The sequence below is a fragment of the Bemisia tabaci genome, chromosome 10 (genome assembly GCF_918797505.1).
Source record: "Bemisia tabaci chromosome 10, PGI_BMITA_v3".
NCBI lineage: Eukaryota > Metazoa > Arthropoda > Insecta > Hemiptera > Aleyrodidae > Bemisia > Bemisia tabaci.
The window spans coordinates 41,846,774-41,871,527 of record NC_092802.1 but is presented as its reverse complement, the minus strand read 5'-3'; the positions used below and the strand labels follow the sequence as shown (position 1 = coordinate 41,871,527).

The 24,754-nt window shown below is 39.3% G+C and overlaps 1 protein-coding gene across 2 annotated transcripts; it reads right to left on the bottom strand.

The window, feature by feature from the left end:
* LOC109031929 (protein BTG2) lies at nt 1-23,352 on the bottom strand. Of its 2 annotated transcripts, none has more exons than XM_019043785.2 (2): nt 22,891-23,352; nt 1-8,086 (listed from the first exon to the last, which is right to left on the bottom strand). In XM_019043785.2, the coding sequence occupies exon 2, from the start codon at nt 8,081-8,083 to the stop codon at nt 7,544-7,546; it is 540 nt and encodes a 179-aa protein (XP_018899330.1). In that variant the 5' UTR covers nt 8,084-8,086; nt 22,891-23,352; the 3' UTR covers nt 1-7,543. The 2 variants fall into 2 exon arrangements, with proteins under 2 accessions (XP_018899330.1, XP_018899331.1); XM_019043786.2 differs by having other exon boundaries at nt 23,164-23,351.
* Nucleotides 23,353-24,754: the final 1,402 nt, after the last annotated feature.

Sequence of the window (24,754 nt, the reverse complement as noted above, 5' to 3'; positions counted from 1 at the left end):
TTAAGTTTCAAATACGATTGGAATTTTTAATTTTTCTTCTCTTATTAAAATGTACAAAATAGCTATACAAATATTACAAATAAGATATAAGTGCTAATACATACAGCTATAGAATGTACAATTATACACAATCGCTTTTCTACAATACCTTAAAATAGTTTGTCTTTTTATGGTAAGATTTCTGAGTAATGTACAAATTAACAATTTTATAACCAATTGAAAAGACCATAATTACACTCTTAACTTCGCAAATACAGGGGAAAGTACATACTTTTTTTTTCTTTTTTCTTTTCTTTAAATCTTTGTAATTCTTTACATTTTTTTTAATAAATTATTTATAAATAAATAAACTTTTAAAACTCAATTTTGACATAAACACTATTTTCATAAATTATTTTGTATATCATTGAATCAATCTGAACGAGAACGATTAAAATAAATAGAATTTTAAAAATTAATAATAATTTTTGGACAGAGTAATATTAACTAACAGCCAGGTATGAGTCACCTTTGACTACTATTCACACATGAGTAAATGATGAACAAAACCATGGAAAATTACAGGAAAAGGATATTTAAAAGTGGAATCGAATTATAAAACTAAGCAAAATGAGACAATTAGCCACGTAGAGAACATGAAACTGAAAATAACGGAAATCATTAAGCAGAAGGAATCTACATACAAAAAGAGCCAGATTCGAAAAACCCGTATGCATCGGTGTGTTATACTGGAACATACGTTGTTCTGAAAACTCCTTTTGAAAGACAGCTTTCTTTTGCTTAATTACGCTCAATAATTAAGGTAAATCCTCACAAAAATCACGTCGAAGCTTGAATGTATGTTTTGATTATTTAGTTTAGGCAAACCTCCTTCAATATTTCAGAATTGCAGCCACAATTACTTGTATTTCTGCTATTCACTTTTCAACAAAACTTAAAAAAGAGACAAGTATTTTTGAAAAATTATTTTGATATCTTAATGTTTACTTAGATGCTTTCAGTGAGAATTTATCTTAAGAACGTTTCGTTAGCAGTAGCTGTTCGCCTCCATTATATCCTACCTGTTGATTTTCAGAGTTTAAAAATTATAACTCAACTGAAATAAACAAGGCAGACTTAATAACTAGGAAAATAATATTCTTGAGAATTATAAGAGCTGAAATAATCGAGAATGATTTACAACTTAAAAAAAGCTTCTTTTACTTAAAAAGTCGTTACTTTTACTCATGATTGAATATTAGAGAATGATGATCGCAAGGGAAATAGAACTAAAACTGGGAATCAAAGCAGTTTGAAATGGAACTACATTTAGCGATAAGGAACTACAATATCTGACTAATTTTGGAAACTACAAGTGTAGGATAAGTTTCAGTATGCAGATGAATTTTTCGTGTGAATGGGCCAGAAAGAGTAGTTCCTTATTTCAAAATGTGGTCAGCAAGCGTTGATGCACAAAGGGAGCAACAAAAATCAGCGAATTTGCAAAACTTCAGAATTTTAAGAGTCAATTTTCAATGATACATATCGAGTCAAAAAAGAGAACTTATCTACTGCTAAATCGTAAATTTTAGGAATAAGATCTAGTTTATAAACGTTGCAAACCACGGGTGTCACATAATCTCACCTGAAGTTAAAAGCAAAATAAGAGAAACCATTAAAGAGAGAACATAGCGAAAATTTGGGCAGTAGGGTGAAAATCTAATTCAAGTTGAAAAAATGCACAAGGACCATGCGAATAAAATCCATCTCACATGCTAGGAGATTGAAACACTCGTAAACATTACAAGACACAGATTACACAATGGAGACTTTACGTTTGAGATTCTGAAGTGACCGATGCTTCTGCAGAAAAAAAAAACTGAAATCCCGATGGAAATAAATTTGCTCAGAATTGGAATTTACGGGGGGAAAAATCCCTCTAAAAAAATGAAATGCACTCCTAAAATTTTAACAAAAAAAAACCTTTCTCTAAAATTTACCGGCAAAGAATGAACAAACCAGTTGTTAGCGGATAATAAATTTGATTTGTATTTGTTTTCTTTTACCATCGTTGAATTCTCAAGATAGTGAGGTTTAAAACGAGAGAAAAAAAAATTGGTCACCACAAAATTTCAAACAAGGACATTGAAGGTACGTGCACAGAGCCTAAAAATCGTAAAAATCGTTTCAGAATCGTGTTTTCCGAGACTACAGGGGTGAGAATTCATACTTAGAGAAGACTAAGCAAAACCTGATTTTTGAATTTTGCTTCAACTTCTCAAGACCTTCAGTAGATGGCTAGAACTAAAAGTTGACCTCATCCTTGAACTTTAGACAAAAATCGTTAGGCTCGGGCGCAAGTAGCTTCAGATGAAGATAAACATGACAATCAAAACTTAAAGCCCCTTGAGACGTCTTAGTAGAGAACTTACAGGAAACGCCAAATTGAAAGATTATAAAATTTAAATCAATTGAGATTTGTGGACAGCTGGGAAAAGGTCAGGTTGACAGTTTCATGAAAAAGCCACACTATTTTATCATTACGAGAGAAATATCATCGTATTTATAAAGTGACATTCCTACTCCTGTATAATTGTATATATTGAAAACTAAGAGGAAATCTACTGCAAAGGAGGCAAGGAAAGCAACAGGATTGTGAAAGTCGGAAAACAGACATCTCGCCGTGTGACTTAGACGACTTTCGGCCACATTTAATCTCTCCAAATAAAACCGTATCTCCTAAAATATTAGGGAGACATTCTTTATCTTGTTGAGAATATTCAGTAAAAATGACTAACGAACGGTGTCTACTGGTCTTTACAAGAAACAACGGCAGATTTCGGAACCTCGGTATCAAGATAGGAGCTTCGCGACTTTCACATCTTGTGGCTACAGGATAAGCGGGATAGAGAAGATCATGAGAAATCATACATTCTGAAAGGACATCACAGGACGACAAGACATTTGTACTGGAGTTGATAGTCTAAATTTAAATTTAAAAATAATTGAAAAGTAACAGCCTACTCGAATTGAGTCGCAGAAAAAGGGGAAACAGAAAAATGGATTCCATTGGCGCTTTTGACTTATCGATTCGAGCAACTCGGCCGAATCCTCGATATTTCCTGAGATGGAAGGAAACTGTGATGGTTCCGTTGGCAACCCTGTTCTACCTCCGCTTAAATCTATTAAAAATATCGATTTTTGGTGCACCAAGAATCGATTGTTTACATGCATTAAAGGAGGGGAAAACGGTGTTGCCAAATGTCACGAATAGCCACTAGCCGCAGCAATGACTTGTCTCGGATCGGAGTTTGAAAAATGGAACAAGTCTCGAACAAAATGTAGGTGAAAAATTAAGATCAAAGAAAAAATGTCATTGCTGCGATGTGTCAGAGAGCGCGTCAACAAAATTAAGATATCAGAACGATGAGGGAGGTACGAGAAAGTTCTGTGGAATCTGACGTTCCCGACCCAGGATGGATTTCGAGTGATTTGTGAAACGCCAAGTCTTCAGTGCCGAGTAAAGTAACGCAGCAATTACCCAAACAAATCATATTCGAGTGTGCAAGCTAATGGATTAATATCACAAAAAGGGGTACAGAATCTATCGAATTTACAGTTATCAGGAGAGATTTGAGGCGAGTGGTGTCATTTTGAGGAAGTGTCCAATTTTCCGATTGGAAAAGGTTTAAAAAAGTAATCAGAACTGGCATTCATTGCCCACACTTCAGATATTAGGTTCTCTTCTTTCCTGTAGGTTTCGGAGTTCAATTCCAGCGATTTTTGTTTCGAGGTTCGAAACCTCTCTTGAGGTTCTGTTCGTTTTTTTATCAACAACGGAAAATAGAATCAGTATTTATGACAGTTGGACTTCATTCTGCGATATGGAAGTACTAATTCAGGCTTATTTATAAAACAACATAAATGAGTCATAACTCTCCTTCTACAAGGGTCGCTTCTATGAATGAGCCGTAAATGGTTGTTGCATAATGCAAAATGCAGTCAAAATCAAATGTTCAACGGCGAGGTTCGGGAGTGAAACTGGCTGCGAACCTCGAAATAAAAATAGCTGATAGCTCCCAGAACTTAGGTCCAGAGGCGATTCCTCAAAGTTGGCCACAGTGTTTTCCGTCCATTTAAATGCATGCAAAACAATCGACATTTGGTGAATCAGGACAGCCCCACCAAGAGTATCGGTATTTTAAATGGATTTAGATGGAGGGAAAACACCGTTGCCAAAGTGCGAAATCGCCACTGCTTGGATCACATCCTCAAAATGAGAGCACTTCCCTGAGCGTACATTAAATTATTTCAGTATCCAACAGTAAATTATAATGACTAATCAACAAGTTTTAAAAAAATAGACGAATAGATGTCATCGATTCTATTATAACTTCCTTTTCTCAGTTCGATTAATGTTAAACGAAATTTACAGAGCTGTAGCGTAGTATCACAGAGATTGAAACCAGAGGCGATCCTTGAAGTTGGCAATACTGTTTCTCCTCCATTTGAACGCACGTAAAAAAATCTATTCATGATGAGGCAGTCTGCCTCACCTGAAATCGATATTTTTAGTGGATTTAAACGGAATAAAAACAGTGTTGCCAACTTGAAAAACCGCCGCTGATTGAAACGAGACTTACTCTAGGTGTACAATATTTACAAATATGCCAGTTAAACAACTAATAGTGACATCCCGACTTATACAAATACACGAACAGCAATTAAAGGTGATAAAAGCAGATGCCGATTAGCAAAAGGACTATTCAAAGCTCAAGGACACAGGCGTGTCTTTGTAGGAAGAGACATTTCCAACATGCCTGGTGCAACTGTAAATAAATCCATAGATGTTAAAACCCATGTCCATTATTTGAACGTATCTAAATAAAAAAGAGCCATATCCACTCCTAACCATTCAGATATGCGCCCTAAGATTTATAAAAGTACATGCGTGGCATATATTCCTATAATGGAGAAGTTGGATTTTGACATCCATCGATTCATAACATCAACTTGTAGGGAGGGATCATATTTTCACTCCTTCGCTGTGACACCAGGCAGAGATAGAAGGTAGAGCAATTGACTGATACAGTTAAATGGTGATGATAAGATGGATCAAATAGCCTGGCTACTCGGCTAATTTTCAGCTACAGACACCGTATTCAACGACTAAAATATTGAATTGGAATACATCTTGCGATAAGGAACTATTACTTTTCGACTCCCACAGAAGGACCTAAGCACATAAGACAACTAATCGCACATACGTTCTTTTATAAGAGAGTCGGAAATAGTAATTCTTACAGCAAAATGTGATCCAAAGAATCAGGCCGATAAAAAGAAGTTTCATGAAGACATGTATGCAAAGGCTTGATATCTGCCATTTGCCAAGTGATCAGAAGACTGCGAAATGAAGATGGAATGGTCTGGGTGCCGAAGAGAACGAATTCAACATTAAATTTTTTTGACGAGCTAGTTTACAACGATTATTACGGAGGTTTTTTTCTTTTACTTGGGAGAAAAATTGCTGAACAAGGACTGGAGACATGCAAATCGACTCTTGTGCACATTCAGAATAACAGAGGGGCATAAATTTTGATTAACATGAGTTCCAAAGTGGAAATCGCGGAGAGAAGTACAATATTAATCCCTGGCACTAATTTTTTGTCAGGTTTTCTAAAACTAAAAAAAAGCTCACAAAAAGAAAAAAAAAAGAAAAAACAGGGACATGGAAATTAAATACACCAAGCGATGAAATAGAGACACAGCTCTACATTTTAAGTCCCCCTCCCTTCTTGTTTAAAAGAAGATAGTTGGCGTCGAAATTGATACACACAGAGACTTCAAAACGGGGCGTGAAAACTTAGGGGAGGCGAAATGAAACATCTTCGACTCCAGACAGTCAGACGCAAAAAAAATTAGTTACATACAATGAGTGAATTAATAGAATCAATTCATTTAATTATGATTCAATACCTACGATGAAAAGTTATTGAATCTCGAAGGGAGGGGGATTGGACATCAGTGGCGTGGCGTGCTTTGCGATATATCGATTGACCGCCGTTTAAAACTATGGAAAAGGATCGATTAACAGGGTGTTAACGACGAACACCTTGAAAATCGATTCTTTACCACAGGTTTAAATGGCAACAACAATCGATACATCGCAATTCACGCCTCGCCACTGATGGGCGCAACAGAACTTCTTAGAGGTATATGTTAAACACAACATAGAGTGACTTAAGATACGGACTTTACCTTTTGAGTAATCGAAATCGAACCAGAAAAATTCCAATCGTGGATTGATGGGATATCGGGTGGGATCAGGGAGCAGGGCGGAACGGCTAGACAAATTAAAGAGTGTGATTGGAGGCGACTAAAAAAGGAAAAGAAAAAAAAATTAGTGAAAAGCCGATTCACTGAATAGGGCCAATGGAGGGGGGGGGGGGGGACCAGAGATGCCGCACTTAATAAAATACAATCACAGATCAATATAAATTTATACACAGAGAACACTTAATATTAGAGTTGCTATTACCACACATTTGGTCCTTGACTTGGGTGGTTTCGCGCAACGTAGCATGGCAATATGAGATCGTAAAAAGGTGGGCATCTCCGATCGTGATGGTTTCCACTCGAGAAGAGGGGGCGGGGGACTCGCGGTTGCAAACAAAGAAAAAAGTACAAAGATTATAAAAGCGACTTAAAATAAGAGGATTAGGATAAGAACGCGATACACCTAAAAACGATGCTCCCGGAGTCAGCCTGCGGGCTCGTTATCGAAATCCATAGACAAGGCGATAGACAAAGAAGACAACGGGAAAATGGAGGGATCCTATTGGTGGAAACACCGTATACAGCCGTGCGAAGGAAAAACGCCGTAAGAATATCCGAAACTTGCTAAATTTCACCTGAAAAAAAAAATGAATTTCGGAGGAAAATATGCATATTTTTCCTTGAAATATTCTGATATTTTAGATAGCACTGCGACCTAAATTGTCTGAAAAATCGGAAGAAAAATACTCACAACTTTCCGAATAAAGTCGTATTTATTCAAAGGAAATTTGGCAAATGTCTGAAGGCTCACACGGCGTTCTCCCTTATGAAGGCAGTATAGTTGGACTACGTTTTGAAATTAGGAGTCACAACTTCCAGCTCAGTTAAGAAACCACGTATGTAACGTTAGTTTCCCTGTGCACATTAGTGTTTTAACGGATGAGCCAGAAATTGTGGTTCCTAATCGCAAAATGTAGTTCAATTGGACCGCGTTTAGCAAATGGAACCAAGCCACATGAGCTGTTGCTAAAGTGACCGGGCAGAAATCCCCACAACCATTTTCAAGTAAAAAATGAAATTCGCAGACGCTGATGTGACTTGGTTCCATTCCGCTTAACGCTGTGGAGTTGACCCGTTTCAACCACTAGGATAGCTCCATTTTCCCTTTATCTCCTCGGTCTACCGCTCGGTCTACGGACACGGCTAAGTGGCCAGCGCGAGACTCTACTCGGGGAGCGGCGATTAAAATCCGATAAAAACGTTTCCTCCAGGGAGTTTAACAATCACATTATCTGAGATAATTGAAGGCGACGGGTTTGTTGAACTGGATGGGCCTGTTGTACTGGGAGTAGTTGCAGGCCATGTCGCCGCGCGTGATGCCGGGGACGAAGGACATGTAGCTGCTCGAGTCGCTCGAGTTGGTGGGGCCTTGGACGTAGTTGAACTTGCTGGGCTGTCCCTTGAACTGCCGGGGATCCCGCCAGTAGACGTAGATGCTCCCCGACTCCCCGATCCGGTAGGCCACCTCCCTGGGGTCCACCCACATGGTGAGCTCCCGCGGGAAGAGGGCCGTGAGGTAACTTTTCGAGATGCCGATCTCGTTGGCCGCCTGGATGATGGCCGGGTCCAGGTTCCCGTTGATGCGGATGCAGCGGTAGCCGGAGCCCTTGAAGGGGCTCTCCGGGAACCAGTGGTCCCTGTACCTCAGGTTGAGGACCCTCTGGATGGAGCTCCGCAGCTGGAGCAGCTGTTCTTCCGTCAGCCCGTGTTTCTTCGCTCGGATCATCTTCATCAGGAACTCGGAGGCGTTCGCGATTTCGTACTTCATTGTCTGCAACACAAACACAAGACGACAAATTAGTTTCCTCCACTTCTAAATTCATTTTTTCCCATAAACATACAAATCAAATACAGGGCACTGGAAAAAAAAAAAGAAAAAACACATGGGATCTGGAGTCCAGACTCAGGTGATTCGATGGACGCCATTTTTTGTGTCAGAACGGCATGCGATATATCGCATTAATTGGTTCCATTTTTTCAGCTACTCGTCATTTTTCTCCAATTTTGAGATCGCAATTCTGTTGTCAGGAGACTAAAGCACTCACTTACTAATTTTTAGAAAGAAATTCAACGTAATAAAGGCGTGGTTTTTTTAGAGAGAAAATATCGCATTCGAGTGCAGTTGCGATATCAGTATCGAATGCGATATTTTCTCTCTAAAAAAACCACGCCTTTATTACGTTGAATTTCTTTCTTAAAATTGGTAAGTGAATGCTATAGTCTCCTGACAACAGAATTGCGATCTCAAAATTGGAGAAAAATAACGAGTAGCTGAAAAAATGGAAAAAATTGATGCGATATATCGCATGCCGTTCTAACACAAAATATGGCGTCCATCGAATCACCTTAAAAACATTGACAAGAAAAATGACTCTTGATTCAATCAGATTTAAGCTTATATCAAGAACCAAGCCTCTTAATTTGAGCGGGTTTTCTTTTGATTTAAGCTTAAATCTGATTGAATCAAGAGTATTTTTTCTTGTCGATGTTTTCAAGAGTCTGGTCTCTGGATCCAATGTGTTTTTTCTTCCAGTGGGCTCTTAAATGCCATGCTAAGGAAAAACGCCGTATAAGTCTTCGGACGTTGCCGTATCTCCTTCAATGAAAAACGAATTTATTGGGAAAATTGTGAATATTATTCTTCAAATTTTTTAGGCAATTTTGTTCGGCATTGAATCTAAAATATCTGAAAATTTCAAGGAAAAATAAACAAAACTTTCTTCAAGATTACATGCTTTATCCGGTGAAATTTGGAAACTCTCGAATGTTTATACGGCGTTCCTCCTTAGCGCGGCAGTAATACACTCGAGCACAGGCATGACGGCAACACGGCCAGACTGCCATGTTAAGGAAGAACACCGTATGAACATTCGAGAGTTAACACATTTCCTTCGATAAAATGTTTATTTTTGCGGAACGTTATGAATAACTTTCCTTGAAATTTTCGGGAACTTCAGGTGAAATTGCGCGCAAAATTATCTGAAAATTTGGAAGGAAAATTTCTACAAGTTTACCAGAAAATTCGTATTTTAACAAAGGAAATTTGGCAACGCCTGAAGGTTCATACAGCGTTTTTCCTTAGCACGGCAGTTAACATTTTGCCATGAGTTGCTGCTTAAAACAAGCACATATTTACAAAATCAATAACGGGTCATTAAACTTCGTTTATTTTATTTACTTAATATTCCGAGAGTACTGCAGAGTGGATAATGTGGTGATTTTTCCGCACTTTTATGGAGCCGAAATCGCCGAGGAAACCGCTTTGGTAAAATCCAAAAACTGCAAGACCTTTCAAACGCACCCGAATGGCGGTACACTAACGGTTGTGAGGTACCTACTGCGGTAGTCAAATCGCGATATTTTCTAATTTTCCACTGATGTTTGCTACAATAAAACATTACAATGTAAAATTGTTGCTTCTTTACTACGGATAACATAAATGAGATTAGATTCTTAAATTCTAAAGGTTAAATTTTGACTTTAGTATTGTTCTCACATACGAGGAGTGGATAGACATTTGACAGAAGTCGTAGGAACCCGTGCTCGCTTCTAGTCAGTGCCGGATGACATCATTCGGTTCGGCGCAAAACCGGGGCGTTTTCTTGCGGATAGGTTAAGCGATTTGAACTGCGCATTTCTCGGTTATTGAGTCATTTGTTCACGTTATCAATGTGCGCATCGTGTTCTACGCGTCATTTACTATCAGAAAAATGTATTCGCAAGTCAAAATTCGTTCATAGTTAAGTGACCCACTGATAACTCAGCAATTATGCCTGCAAAAGGGCTATCAAACGTTATCTGATCAAAAGAACTCAATTCCTCCCGCTGTGTTACGACACTGCGGTAGATCTTGAGGAAAGAGACAACAATTACTATCTGAATATACACAGTCTACTGCATTTAATCACACGGGGCTAAGTACTAAATTTAGATGAAAACCCCGTAAGGGAAAAAAACATCTATTCCTACGAAAAAAAATGTGGGAAATGTGGGAATGAGTGGGAAATTCGTTCGTTCGACCCCAATATTGTGGTCAGAAGAAGAAATAATCGAAATTTCAAAAACAAGGTTTCAGTTCGGCGCGAAACCGGGGCGTCTGAAATTTTCGGCAAAGTTGCGCTTCATTAATCGCGTATTTCTTGGTTTTTAAGTTAGGTACATTTTGGGTTTTTAAAGTGCGTTTACGTGTTATTCAAGTGGAGAAAAATGCATCCGTACGTCAAAATTCGTTCATGATATAATGACCCATTACTTCAGTTTTCAATTTCCTGATATTTTCCCCCGTGAAGCTACTCGCTTGGTTCCTTGCAATTTCTGAAGGATTCCCTGACTTTCCAGGCCGATGGAATGGAATTGCCTTCCGCAAAACGAGCTTTCCATATCAAATTTTGCAAAACTCGTCGCTTTCCTTACGAAAGAACGTAACTACATTTCAATGATGCCATAATTCTCCTCGTAAAAACTTTTCCGGGAGCGTCTTGGGCATTTCTGACTGAAAACCTCCTTGATTTTTCTCCTGATGTTATGAAAAATCAGGAAAATTTCAGATAAAGATTGCGCAGGTACATTCTTGTAAAAAGTTGAATTTTTTGAGCAAGTGTGGCAACCTTGGAATGGAGTTAGGTTTCTTCGTGCGGGAGGCGACGAGCTGAATTGCAAAATCCATGCAAAGGATGAAGAGCACGTTGAAGCCTCTAAACGTTGACCGAATGGAACATTCTTCAGCTTTGTATGTACTCGCGTGGATTGGAACGTTTCTGGAGGGTAGATACTTAGTTTTCAGACTCATCAGATTAGGTAACGTCCACAGTACAACTTAAAGTGTCACTCGGGGACTAGAAATAAAACTACACGCAGCTCACATTTCAGGAAAGAAAGAACAGAACAGATTATAACTTTCACTAACATAATTAGGTCCCAGCCTTCATTCTACAATAGTTCCGCCGTTGCACCTAGGAAATCATATGCGCCTTGTGACTTTACGCATTTCCTGTCAGAATTCATTTATTCCAAAAATCATGGACATCGCTTTTGTTCAAACTCCATGTAATTCTTCGCGATTGTTCGTAAAAAATGTTGCACCTGAACGTCAAAATTGGTTTCCCAAAAGGAAAAAAAAACCCAACCGAAACACGACTTAATAAAGTAGCCCAAAGGAAAGTCTACGTATCATGCTGAAAAAAAAAGAAGAAAAAAAAAATTGCGATTTTGCAGGCCGGAAAAGTTGTAAATTATTTAAGTATTGCATTTCTTAGAGAAGTGACAATATCGCGATAATAACTATGAGTGGAATCCGTACAGTAGACAACGCTGGAATAGAGTTGAGGTGCAAAAGAAACGATAAAGCTTTTTATATTGTGTCGCATGCGACCGCGACGGATGAAATTCTTTACGACGCCTGGATGCAACTATTCGAACTCCATGGATGTCCGTGTTGCATATGCACGGAGTTGAAGGCGTTTTGACTTCTGACATCAGCCGCCTCACCAGCGGCGCGCGGCGCTCGGATAATAGAAAAGTCGATGGGAGGAGTCTAGGAAAGGGGAAACACTGAAGATTCACATTGATGTCATGGCGGAACGTTGAGGATTTAAAGTGGTTCCATTCATTTTCTCATATTATTTCCTTCAAGAAGCACCCATACAATTAAAATGTGAAGAAATTAACATACAAATTTTCAGTTCACAGAGTTGCCACAGAATTTAGAAGATGAAATTCCGTGACATTTCCCTAAAACATTTTGGCGAAATACCCTGACAATTGAAGATATGCCAGATGGTGAAAATGGCATAATTACAGATAGTTTTCGTGCGAATTGGTTGTTCGAAACGTCAAACCTTTCTTAGAAAGCAGAAGAAAGGTGACTTAAGGATTTTTCCCTGACATTTCCAGGGTTTCCCTGACTTTTAAAAATTCTCTGGAATTTGGGTAATCTTTCTTCCCGTTTGTGACTCCATGTCTTAACTCTCAGTTTAAAGGGACTTTAAGGAAGAACGCCGTATGAACACTTAAGAGTTGCCAAATGATCTACGATAAAATGATAATTTTTGGAGAAAATTATGAATATTGTCCCTTGGGAATATCAGGGACTAAAGGTGAAAATGCGAACAAAATTATCTAAAGAAAATTAGAGGGGAAATGTCCATAAGATGACCATGAAATTCGTGTTTAATTAAAGGAAACTTGGCAACGCCTGAAGGCTTACACGGCGTTTTTCCTTGGCATAGCACAAGTATCAATCATGATCACTTCAGGAAATAGAAAAACATGAGCGAGCGTCTCTAAGTATTAATCGTTTTTCTTTTTTTCTTTTGCTGAGGCGTCGCACGGTGGATCGAGTCTACTAGGGGTCGGACATGAAATTCTTGATTAGGTAAAACTGCCAATTTTGATGTTATTTTCGTCACATTACAAATTTTGTGGTCTGCTCCCAGAGGTTAATATCACGAGGGAATCAATGAAACCACTTTTAGAACCTCAAAGTTGTGTGCGAGCGGAGTTAGAAGAAGGCGGGTAGAAAAAAGGCATATGCGGGGAGCTTATCACGAAAAATCGGCGAAATCGCACGATGTGGATAATTGGAGGAGGCGATAAGGCATTTTAAAAAGGGCAAAGTAAATTGCGGTATTTTTCTCTAAAGTACCCGATAAAGTGTATTACTTCTAAAAATGTGAAAGCCGTAAGTATTGCTTACTTAACATTTTAAAGGAGGGAAAAAATATGCGAAAATACGAAAAACCGCAATTTTTCGAAATTCCAAGTTCCCGCTTGAAAACTTGTCCGACACGGCAGCACCACTTAGGATGCTATGATTCGGCTGAAATTTTTTGCACGTTCATTTTACAACAAAAGCGACGGTTTTTTCGGGGGGGGGGGGGTGTCAGGTCAGACATTTGATTTTCGACAAGTCGAAACATATAACCCACCCTTGGACAATCAGCATCAAAACATTACATTTAGTAAAACATCTTTTGAGCGCTTTTTGCTAAAAGCGTGATAAACCAAAGAAGAAGCTGCATACCCACGATTTGTATCATCCAATCAGCTAGAGCATACTCTTAAATTGATCTACAAAAGAGAGAAAGAAAAAAAATTGGCAATATCTCGTTAGCTTTGGTTGGTATGCCTTTTTAAAGAAAACTAAGTAGTTTTCAGCGTTAGAAATCAGGGCTAAAAGGGCGTATCTTCAGCTCGGTTGGCCCTCCCGAATGAGTTTGGTTCATTTGAGAATTTTCCCCTTAAAATATATACTAACACGGACGAGTGTGCCAAATTTCAGCCGAAAATCTGTAAAACTTCAAAATTTTTGAGGTTCATATAAACACGAGACATTCCCGATTTCCGAGTTTGGAGAGTGCATTCTTAGAAAAGGTTATAAAACTTAAAGAATTGTTTTTTCAAGAAGTATTGAAGAAATGAGGCTGAAAATTTGGGCTTTTCTTAGGTATATTGATCTGTGGATTAAATTAAAAAAAAAAAAAAAATCTTGGAAATCCGAGTCGGAAAGATAGGCTGTCTATGAATTTCAATAATCAGCTCGCTGATAGATATCCGGCTCTCACCGGCAATCGCTTCTTCTTTTTTTTTTGACGTGCATAGATAATTTTACACCTTTAACCTACTACGCCTGCTTTCATTTCTTCGTTTCGATAAAATCGCCGTACGCAAATACCGAAACAAAAGGGCATCAAACACTTTAAGACAAGTCTATTCAATTTAGGAAACCTAGCAAACCTGGAACAACGGATCCATCAAAATAAAAATTAAAACTCTAGCACCACTGCTAGGAGGAAAGGTCAATGAAAAATTTGCCACGAAAACCACCTACAACGATAACTGAAACCTGATTAGATCTCACAATTACAGTTCTAAAAACGGAGCAGGCATACACATAAACTTAATTTAACCTTTTGATTGATTCAATTCATGATTTCATTATCAAGGCTCAGATTCAGTAGTTGAAATGCGCATATATATGTACTATGTATGAACTGAACAGGTTTAGAAGTTCGTTGTGAGCGAAATGGCATTCTTGTGATGGAGAATTCAAAATTGAATTTTTTTGCCCGCCACTTGGCAAGATTTACTCGGTGAGATAAGGCCTCTTTCTTCACAGATAACTGCTACTTTTTTTGGAGGCTCTTACTGCCGTGCTAAGGAAAAACGCCGTATGAACCTCCAGGCGTTGCCAAATTTCCTTGGATAAAACGCGAATTTCCACGTAAACTTATAAATATTTCTCTTCCAATTCGTCGGATAAGTTTGTTCGCAATTTCACCTAAAGATTCTGAAAATTTAAAAGAAAAATAGTCACACCTAACTTTCCTAAAAAATAAACATTTTACCGAAGGAAAGTTGGCAACTCTAGAATGTTCATACGGCTTTTTCCTTAGCACGGCAGCTTGAATCTCGAGAAATGACGCGTGAAAAAACGAGAACCTAACACCAAAATGAGCTAGCTGGGTTGTAATAAACCAAATATTCACCATCTTACCTATACCTATATGGCGCAGCGAGAGTGATCGATTATCGACATTTCTCCATTTAAAGCTACGGTAAAGAATCGATTTTTGAGGTATTCATTGCGAGAACCCTGTTCATCGATCCCTTGCCACAGGTTTAACTTGTAGGCAATCGATAAATCGCGAAGCACGCCACACCACTGATCTTGCCTCGACAAACAGGGATTATTCCAAATGGATTGACACAGGTGCGTTTGAGACACTAGGTTCATTCCTCTTTCAAATTAGCTCAACGCAAATAAACCGCCAATACAAGTTATTTTCCACCTTTTCCAACACATTTCCCTTGTCTATCAACAGGATAGGTAGGGACCTAGCCAGGACCGGATTTACCTACTTGCCGCCTATGGGCCGTCTGTATTTTGCCGCCCCCTTCTCATTCGTTTTGAAACATCAATGAAAATCATCAAGTAAACGTGCCGGAGGGGGAGGGGTGCATAAGGCGCGTTTACTCGTGATGGACACATTTTTTGAGAAAGCCCTGTCAACACTATCAGCAAAAGTTCGTGGAACTTCGCGCGAAAGTTAAGTTCCCTAAACCTATCTACGTATGGTCAAAGCCTTCCATTCATCAGAAATGAACGACAAAATTATGAAAGAACACACATAAATGTGGTTTAATGAATTTAACTTCCACCACCGCGCCGCGCAGACCACACTGTGTTCGGCGCAATGCGTGAAGTATTCCTACAGTGTTGTGGGCGCTGTGCGTTTCACGCCGACCGCTGTTGAACGCAGTGTGTTTGACGCAATGCGTGAAGTATTCACGCAGGCTTGTAGGCGCTATGCGTTTCACGCTGACCGCAGTGACCGCACTGTGTTTGATGCAATGCGTGAAGTATTCATGCAGTCTCGTAGGCGCTAATATGTGTTACATGCCGACCGCCGCGCCGAGGGCTTCTGCTTTTCTTCTCAAGTCCTCGTCATCATTTCTTTCTAAGCTTATTGAAATTGACAGACAAAGCTATAGACAAAGAAGACAAACGGGTGGGGCGCAGCAATGGACAAAGGAGGTAGGTAATAGACTAACTAACGGCAACACAAGAGAGATTCTATAGTTAGTCCATCATTTTCTCCGTAACCCTGAAACAACCAACCATTTTAACCAAAAGGATCGCCCCATACTCTCTGTGACTTCTTTGTCTATCGTTTTGTTTATCACTTTCAATAATCAGCCCGCTGTCCGCAAAGTGAAAAACCAATTCGTAGTTTCAGGGAGGTACATCCATTTCAGGGTTCTAAAATTAACCCAAACATTTCGATTCTTTACGAGAATGCACCCGTGCGATTTTCGTCCAAAACTTTTCCAACTTCCGCACGAGATGATGAAAAATCAGTGAAATTTGCAGTTAGAAACGCCAAGATTCTTCAGCTACAATTGCCAATTAAAAGAGGAAATTTGGCAATGCTGAAATGTAGTTACGTTTTTTCACTTTTCTCAAGGGGGGAACGACGAATTGGACGCATCTATGGTAAAAGGAACTATGTTGCTTGCAAACCCTATGCACATAGTCTCTTTTAGCATTTTATGTTCAATTGTCGTGCGAAAAAAGGAGAAACATAAAACACTTGACTTGTGCCCAAGCCTCCCGCACACTCCCAGCTCTGAAATTGCGGCATGCTCTGAACTAACCACATATTTGCATATGTAGGGGGTTTCATAGCTCATATATCCCATTTTGTCCGTTCAAATCATCGTCTTCTTGGATATCGCTGATAGTGACGGCAAGCCCACCCCTCAATCGCTCGGCTAAAGAATCCAAGTTTTGCGTAGTGCGGTCAGACCGAGAGTGAGTTTGGATTCGATCGACATGAATCGATTGAAAAGTGAAAACGTGAATCGATCGACGCAGATTCGATCGAAAAACGAAAGCGTGAACCGATCGACACCGATTCAATCGACTAACATGTTTGTCGATCGATTCACGGATTTTTCGATCAACTCACGACTTTTTTCGATCAATTCACGGGTTTGTTGATCGAATCACGCCGATTGGTTCACGCTTATATTTTTCGATTGATTCATGTCAATTGAATTTTTACCCTCGAGACAGAGTGGTTACTGTATGGAGGAACTATCTATACAAGTGCTAGTACAAAGCAAATGTAATTCCCATCAATTAAAAGGTCACTTCATCTTGAGACTTGTTGTTGGGTGGAAAAACCATCTATAAACGCGTACCCATACGAATATCGATGTTTCTCTGCCCAAAAATACAATCACGCGCTTCATCAACGCCACAGGAAAGCGTTACTTTGCGTTAAATGACATTCTACGACTGTTAAAAAGCATCAATTGTTTTATTTTTTTTTTTAAACAATGGGTCAGTCGCTGTGGTAACAGAGTCGTGTTTAGATGCTGAATTCTGCCGACTGAAAATTTTGCAGGACCAAGAGAAAACTTTGCCAGTTTTGTAATTTTTAGGCCAGATTTGCAATTTTTGCATACATTGCAGCGCCAATACGACGATCCTCATCTAAATTGGGGGGAAAATTAAAAGCATCAGCTTGCGAATTTTACACTTTAGAATGCGGTAAAATCGCCAACTCATATGTGCCAGAATTGTCAGTTAGGCGGTTTTGTTCCTTTACCATATCGAGGGGTCCTTTTTGAGAGAAGCTCCGCAATTCTGATGTTAGGACAGATGCCATCTGCGCTAGGACAACGTCGTTCACCTACACTGGGGAAAAAACACATGGTATCTTGAGTCCAGACTCTTGAAAACATCGACAAGAAAAAGGACTCTTGATTCAATCAGATTTAAGCTTAAATCAAAAGGAAATCCGCTCAAATTAAGAGGCTTGGTTCTTGATTTAAGCTTAAATCTGATTGAATCAAGAGTATTTTTTTTTGTCGATGTTTTTAGGAGTCTGGACTCTGGATCCAATGTGTTTTTTTCCCAGTGAACATGAAATGAACGTATTTATGCTGGAAGGAACTATGTGCATTGGGTTTGCGTGCGATATAGTTCCTTTAGCATACATCCGTTCAATTCAATACGCTGGAAAGAAAAACACATTGGATCCAGAGTCCAGACTCTTGAAAACATTGACAAGAAAAAGGACTCTTGATTCAATCAGATTTAAGCTTAAATCAAAAGGAAATCCGCTCAAATTAAGAGGCTTGGTTCTTGATTTAAGCTTAAATCTGATTGAATCAAGAGTATTTTTTTTTGTCGATGTTTTTAGGAGTCTGGACTCTGGATCCATTGTGTTTTTTTCCAGTGAACATGAAATGAACGTATTTATGCTGGAAGGAACTATGTGCATAGGGTTTGCGTTCGACATAGTTCCTTTTAGCATAAATACGGCCGAATATAGTAAGCCAAAAGATTCGTAACAGCTTTCCCTATTGTGAAATACGAAAGTGCCCCCGACAGTATTTCCGTGCGAAGGAAAAACGCCGTGTGAACCCTTGCGGGATGCCAAATATCCCCCGATACAATGTTCATTTTGGGGGAGATGTATGAATATGGTCTTAAAATTTTCTGATGCTTCGAAATACGAATTTGATCGCGATTGAAATCCACGAAAAAAACATCTACACACTCCTCAGAAAATCCATACTACATCGAAGGAAACCTGGCAACTTCTGAAGGCTCATACGGCGCGCGGCATTCGTCCATACTGCCGTGCTAAGGAAAAACGCCGTATGAACCTTCAGGTGTTGCCAAATTATCTTTGATATAACACGAATTCCATGGTAAACTTATAAGTATTTTTCTTCCAATTTTTCAGGGAATTTTGTTCGTATTTTGATCTGAGGTTCCTGAAAATTTCAAGGAAAAATATTCATAACCTCCCTCGATAATGTACATTTTATTTAAATAAATTTGGCATCTCTCGAATGCTCATCAGACGGCGTTCTTCCTTAGCAAGGCAGCATAGCACGGTAAAACAGACATTAGACTTAATACATCGACTTGAAATCCTCATTAATAATGAGACAAAGTTGACGAGAGAGTATATTGGGTATTGATTGGTACGTTCTAAGAAGCTTGCTTAAAGACATCACGTCATTAACTTCCTACAGTCCCGCAATTATTCAAGAAATTGGAAAAAGTTTCTGCGGTCACCGCGCATCAGACTATTGGAACCCAAAAATTCAAGAAGAGAAACAGCAAGAAGGACATTACTTCCACTGCTAAGATCCACTGGCAATTTGGCAACACTATCGCACTATGGCACTTCAATTTAAATGTACGTAAGACAATCAATTCTGGGTGACGTGCTATCGTACTAGGGAAGAAACGCCGTATAAACCATCAGACGTTGTCAAATTTCCTCTGATAAAATGCGAATTTTCAGGGAAATATGTGAACATTTTTCCGCCAATTTTTCAGAGCATTATCTTCTCAATTACATCTAAATTAATTGGGTCTCGAAAAAAAATGTATCGTTAATCTCCTGAAAAATAAACTTTTAAATAGATGAAATTTGGCGACAATCAAATGCACATACGGCGCTTTTGCTTACGATTAGCTTGGCAGAGCAGCCTGCTTGCACCTAAAATCGATATTTGTAATAATGATTTTGGATTTAGGCAACGGTGTTACAGTGTTGCCGACTTGCAAAATCGCCACCACAGTGAATATTCATCGGCTGCACTGCCGTGCTGAGGAAAAACGCAGTGTGAGCCTTCAGACGTTGCCAAGTTTCCTTCGATAAAAACCTAAATTACTGAGAAACTTGTGAATATTTTTCCCCAAAATATTCATTTCAATTTAGTGTGCAATTTAATCTAAAATATCGGAGAATTTCAAGGAAAAATGTGCATGAGTGTAATCAAAAATACGTATTTTATCGAGGGCAATTAGGCAACTCTCGAATGTTCATACGGCTTTCTTCCTTGGCACGGCAGTGCGATTTTGGAATACCGAATCTATAGACCAGCTAAAATGCAATTACTCTGAATTGTCAGGCACGATACCAGTATTAATCCTCACAAATGATTTCCAGCAAGGCAACCTACGCATTTTTAAAACTTGCATAGCACATAATTTTGATTCAGTATTTAATACACCTACAAAGATGATGGGTGAAATTTGTCAAAAAAATTGCGACGAAGTAAACATTGCGATGAGTGAGGGTTATCTACATCACGGCAGAACTGTAGCAGACTTTGAATTACCACTGCGCTCATCAAATCAAATACCATTGCGCTCATCAAATCAATCAACAAAATCTACAGTTCTACAGCTACAAATTACAATTAAGTAAACAGCTATACCTACACAAGATTCTGAGTTGTAGTATTTTTTGAGGAATCAATCGGTGGTTTTTCCAGCATGGATTCTCCCTCGCATGGTGAAAAATGCATGCTTGAAAAACTACTGGCTGATTCTCCAAAGAAAATACTGCAGTTATAATAATTGACAGCGAAACAAAACTTCAATTGATTTTTATATTACATCTAAGTCAGTTAAACTCAGCTGCAGTGTTTCAGAACCTCTGTGCCGATTTCAGTTTTTCAAAGTGGACCAAACCAACACCATGGATCGAAATTTTAACAGAAATTTTTCTATGTAAGTTGAGAGAAAGTCACCTAAGTTTTCAAGAAAAGATCCACAGTTTGTGGTATTGCTTCAAAATTTATTATCAACTGTCTTACTGTTACTGTTAAAATTTTAAATCAATAGCTTAGTATCCATTCTGTTCCCTGCTCTCTAGGAGTGAGGAGGCCCCTTGTTGAGGATTTCCGGGTCTCTCTGGACTGTTTACTACAGATTATGCATGTTGTTAGTACCTAGCACTCTCATTGAGCAAGCCTACTTCAATGTGTCTGTAAGGAAAAATCCCACAGAGGATGGGATCCAATTGAATTGCGTGTTTTACACTGAAGGAAAAATTAAGCTGTTTGCACATAAGAGACAAGTTTGTACAGCACCCGTCTCCACACGAGACTTTACTTTCATGGGTAATTTCGGGGCAAAAGAGAGGCCATGAAAGAACATTGAACATAATAATGAGAGAAAACTAAAACGGTTTGCATGGAGTTGGACTGCTTAGGGATTTACTTAGATTCAACTCTACTGCAGCCTAGAAAATAGCAGCTTAGCCAGGATTCAGAAAAACCTTGCACAAATGAGCACAAGGTTCCAAAAGATTTTGTTTCATCACCCCCAAATGAAAATCTTATTGAAAAATTGAGGAACTCTTTCCTCAAAACCTTCAAATGCAAGACTTGGCGCATGAGAAATCTGGACAGAAAATGTTAGAATGTTCTGGAAAATCAGATTACATGGAGGAGCATTTAAAATTACCTATCCATCCTGTTTTAGAACACCTGAATTTGGCACATTGGGCCATGCAACATCTGGGACTTCCAGGATTATAAGAGATTGAGATCAATACAGATGCAAAATACACACGATGCCTTCAACTGAGTTTCCCCGTTAAGGTGATTTGATGGACTCCATATTTTGTGTCAGAAACACATGCGATATATCCCATTCATTGGTTCCATTTTTCCAGCTACTCGTAACTTTTCTCGAATTTTGATATCGCAATTCTGTTGTTAGGAGACCAAAGCACTCACTTACCAATTTTAACAAATAAATTCAACGTAAAGGGATGGTTTCTTTAGAGAGAAAATATCGCATTCGAGTGCAGTTTCGATATCAGTATCGAATGCGATGTTTTCTCTCTAAAAAAACTATACCTTCGATAGGTACATTGAATTTCTTTGTTAAAATTGGTGAGTGCTTAAGTCTCCTGACAACCGAATTGCAATCTCAAAATTGGAGAAAAATGACGGGTAGCTGAAAAAATGGAACCAATGGATGCGATATATCGCATGCCGTTCTGACACAAAATATGGCGTCCATCGAATCACCTTAAGGAGAAAAATTAGACACAGCACAAAGTGAAGGCAAATTCGCACTACCTAATTTAAGGCCCCCAAAATTCTGAAGGATAGGTAGTTTCCTTGATTGGGAACAATTAATGAGAAAAATTGCTGAAGATTACAGAGGATCAGCACTACCTATTGGCAATCTCCCTGTAAGTTGAGTTTCTGAACCAAAAGGATATGACTGCCATCTAAAATCTCTAGATACCATGAGCAAACAATCCCTCACTGCGTGAGAAATTTGCATAGCTTATTCTAATGAAGAAGGAGATAATCTAACAAATTGGAGACCAGAACAAACTGTCTGAGCCTCTGGTTACCAAATAAACCTTCTCTAAACCTTGTAGAGAAGAATGTGAAGTAAATGGATATTGAGAAAAATAATTGGCAAATTGAAGAAAGTTGGAAAATAATAAAAATGATGATTGAAGAGGGAAAATTTGGTCGCAATCGAAAGGCTCACCATACAGCTTCCCTGCTACCAGATCAGATCTTATAGCCAGTAATCCAGCGCCAAACACTTTAATCCTTCAAAGTTATAACTGATCCCACATACAAAATGCGTAGAATAATTATACTAACGACACTACAAATGAGAAAACGCAACGCATGATGGACATCACAACATCCGGAAATTTTCCATAGAAAATGGCAGCAACGCACTACGAAGGGGAGGTATTGCGTCGGTTAAAGTTACACGATAAATCACTGATTAAAAATTTGAAATAGGTTCAATTGCTCTCTTTTGAATGATGAAATACACACGAGATATACATCAAATATGCTCATTTGAAACAAAGAGCCTAAGGCATAAGAACCCAAAATTCGTTGAGGACCTAATGATGAGTAGTGGAATCACTGGAATGGTGTCCAAAAGGTAGCAAAACGACTAACAAACCTCCAAAATTAGGAAAACCACTGAAACTAGAGACGCGGAGGAAATTGGTCGCACTTTCATCGAAGAGAATAGGAAATTGCGAAACAATAATAAACCCATTCAAAATGGAGACAAGTTTGAACCTGCCTTGAGCCAGCCCTCTAGATGCGTATCCGATGGGCTTAGAGAGCGAGCTTTCACGAGGCCTAGGTCGGGAGGTTTCGACGAAGGTAAACGATTACGGATCGAGAAAAATATTACAGAAAATTTCAAGGGTTAAATTTAAAGTTACGAAAGATGAATTCGATCTCAATATGTAGGCTCACCAGTAAGCAAGATCGCTTTCGGAAGCAGGCTTCGAATCAATTCGGTACGTAATCCAGCTTCGAAACTGTAATCCTCGGTGGGTAAACTCGGAGAAACACAGAAATTTCGTGGCAAGAAGCACATGAAACAGATAACACTTCAGGAGAAAACACTTAATGGCCGACGCAGGCTCGGGGAATCTTCCATTGAACCTGGAAGCGACGCAACAAAGAAGAGGAGCTCACAATTTCACAGATTCACACAGAAATACACCAAACACGATCGGGACTTACATCAGGTTAATCCAGGGATCGATGAGTTGGTAGAGCGAGGTGAAAACACATAAAATTACTCGGACACACGGAAAAGGGAGAACAAAGACTTTGGCAGCACTATCTCCGCGGTGGGCCGTTCGAGTACATTCTCTGTCCAGCGTCGGAAACCAACTAATTCGCTCCTCGGCTCGCTTCACAACAGCGGCGCTCGGCTCCGGTGGTTTCCTACTCGCTTGTGACGTCACGACGCTTAGTCAGAGGGGGATCCGCCAATGGCGTCGCGGCTCGGCCCTCGCCCGCACGCGCGTCCAGCGCCGAGGAGCCTTTTCAAAACAAACATCCTCTCTCCTGCGTTGCAACGTTGCCGACTTTCCTATGCATGCATCATTTTCCTTGTGAGCGTATAGAGTCCAGGCTCGGACTGGCTATAAGGTCAATCTGCCATTGGCAGATACGCCCCCTTGGCGCGCCGAAAACGCGCCCCTCTGACAGATAGCAAAATATAAGAAGAGAAAAAAAAATTACGACCGAGAATATATGCGGAAAATTTCTTAAATGAACGGGAGCAGAGAGAGAGTTAGGAGTAAAGAAATGTGCTTTTACGCATGGTAGTGGTGAACAGGGGTCCAAGAACTACTTTCTGAAGCGTAAACACTTTTTTGTGAAATTTTCACCTTTTTGTTGACATACAGGCGCTTTATGATCCTCCTCCTTTATTCGCTGCGTGTAACTTTCTTGTGTGTAAGCGATTGTCGATTCGATGTTTAGACATACGCACTCCTTATAGACCTCTTAAGAGACCTTTAAATATATTTCTTCCTTTTCAAAATGACCATTGATCGAGACATATCATATTATATCTTGGGTTCTAAATTCAAAAATAAGACATCTAAAGTGCAAACGCGATACAACTATTCGCGCAAGATGGATGTTCACATTGCATATGAAAAATTTAAGACGCGATGGCGTGAGTCGTGAACTCGCAGTGCTCTGCTCTTTGCTACTAGTTTGAAGCAATAAGACAAGCGCAAACAAACACAATATGGGAATAAAGCCAGTGAAAGGATGCGCGTCTACGACGGCGCAGAGATACAACTATTCGTACTTGATGGACGTCCGTGCTGCATCTGAAAAATTGAAGGCACGATGACGCGAAGCGTGAGCTCCCAATGTTCTGTATGCTGTCAATGAGGTGTGTTCCTCAGATTCGGGAGAAAAGTTAAAAAGAGACCCGAAAACATCTCCTTTACCTTTGGCTGTGTTACTCACGTAGTGCTTGAAGCACCATTACGAATAAGACAAACGGAAACAAACACAATATGGGAATAAAGCCAGTGAAAGGATGCGCGTCTACGACGGCGCAGAGATACAACTATTCGTACTTGATGGACGTCCGTGCTGCATCTGAAAAATTGAAGGCACGATGACGCGAAGCGTGAGCTCCCAATGTTCTGTATGCTGTCAATGAGGTATCGCTCAAATTTGGGAGAAAAGTTAAAAAAGAGGCCCGAATACGTCTTTCTTGTCTGCGGCCTTGTTGATACTCGTTCTTTCTTCTTTTTTCAGATTCTTGTCTGATTCTTTTTAGGATACATTTGCAGACCCACGT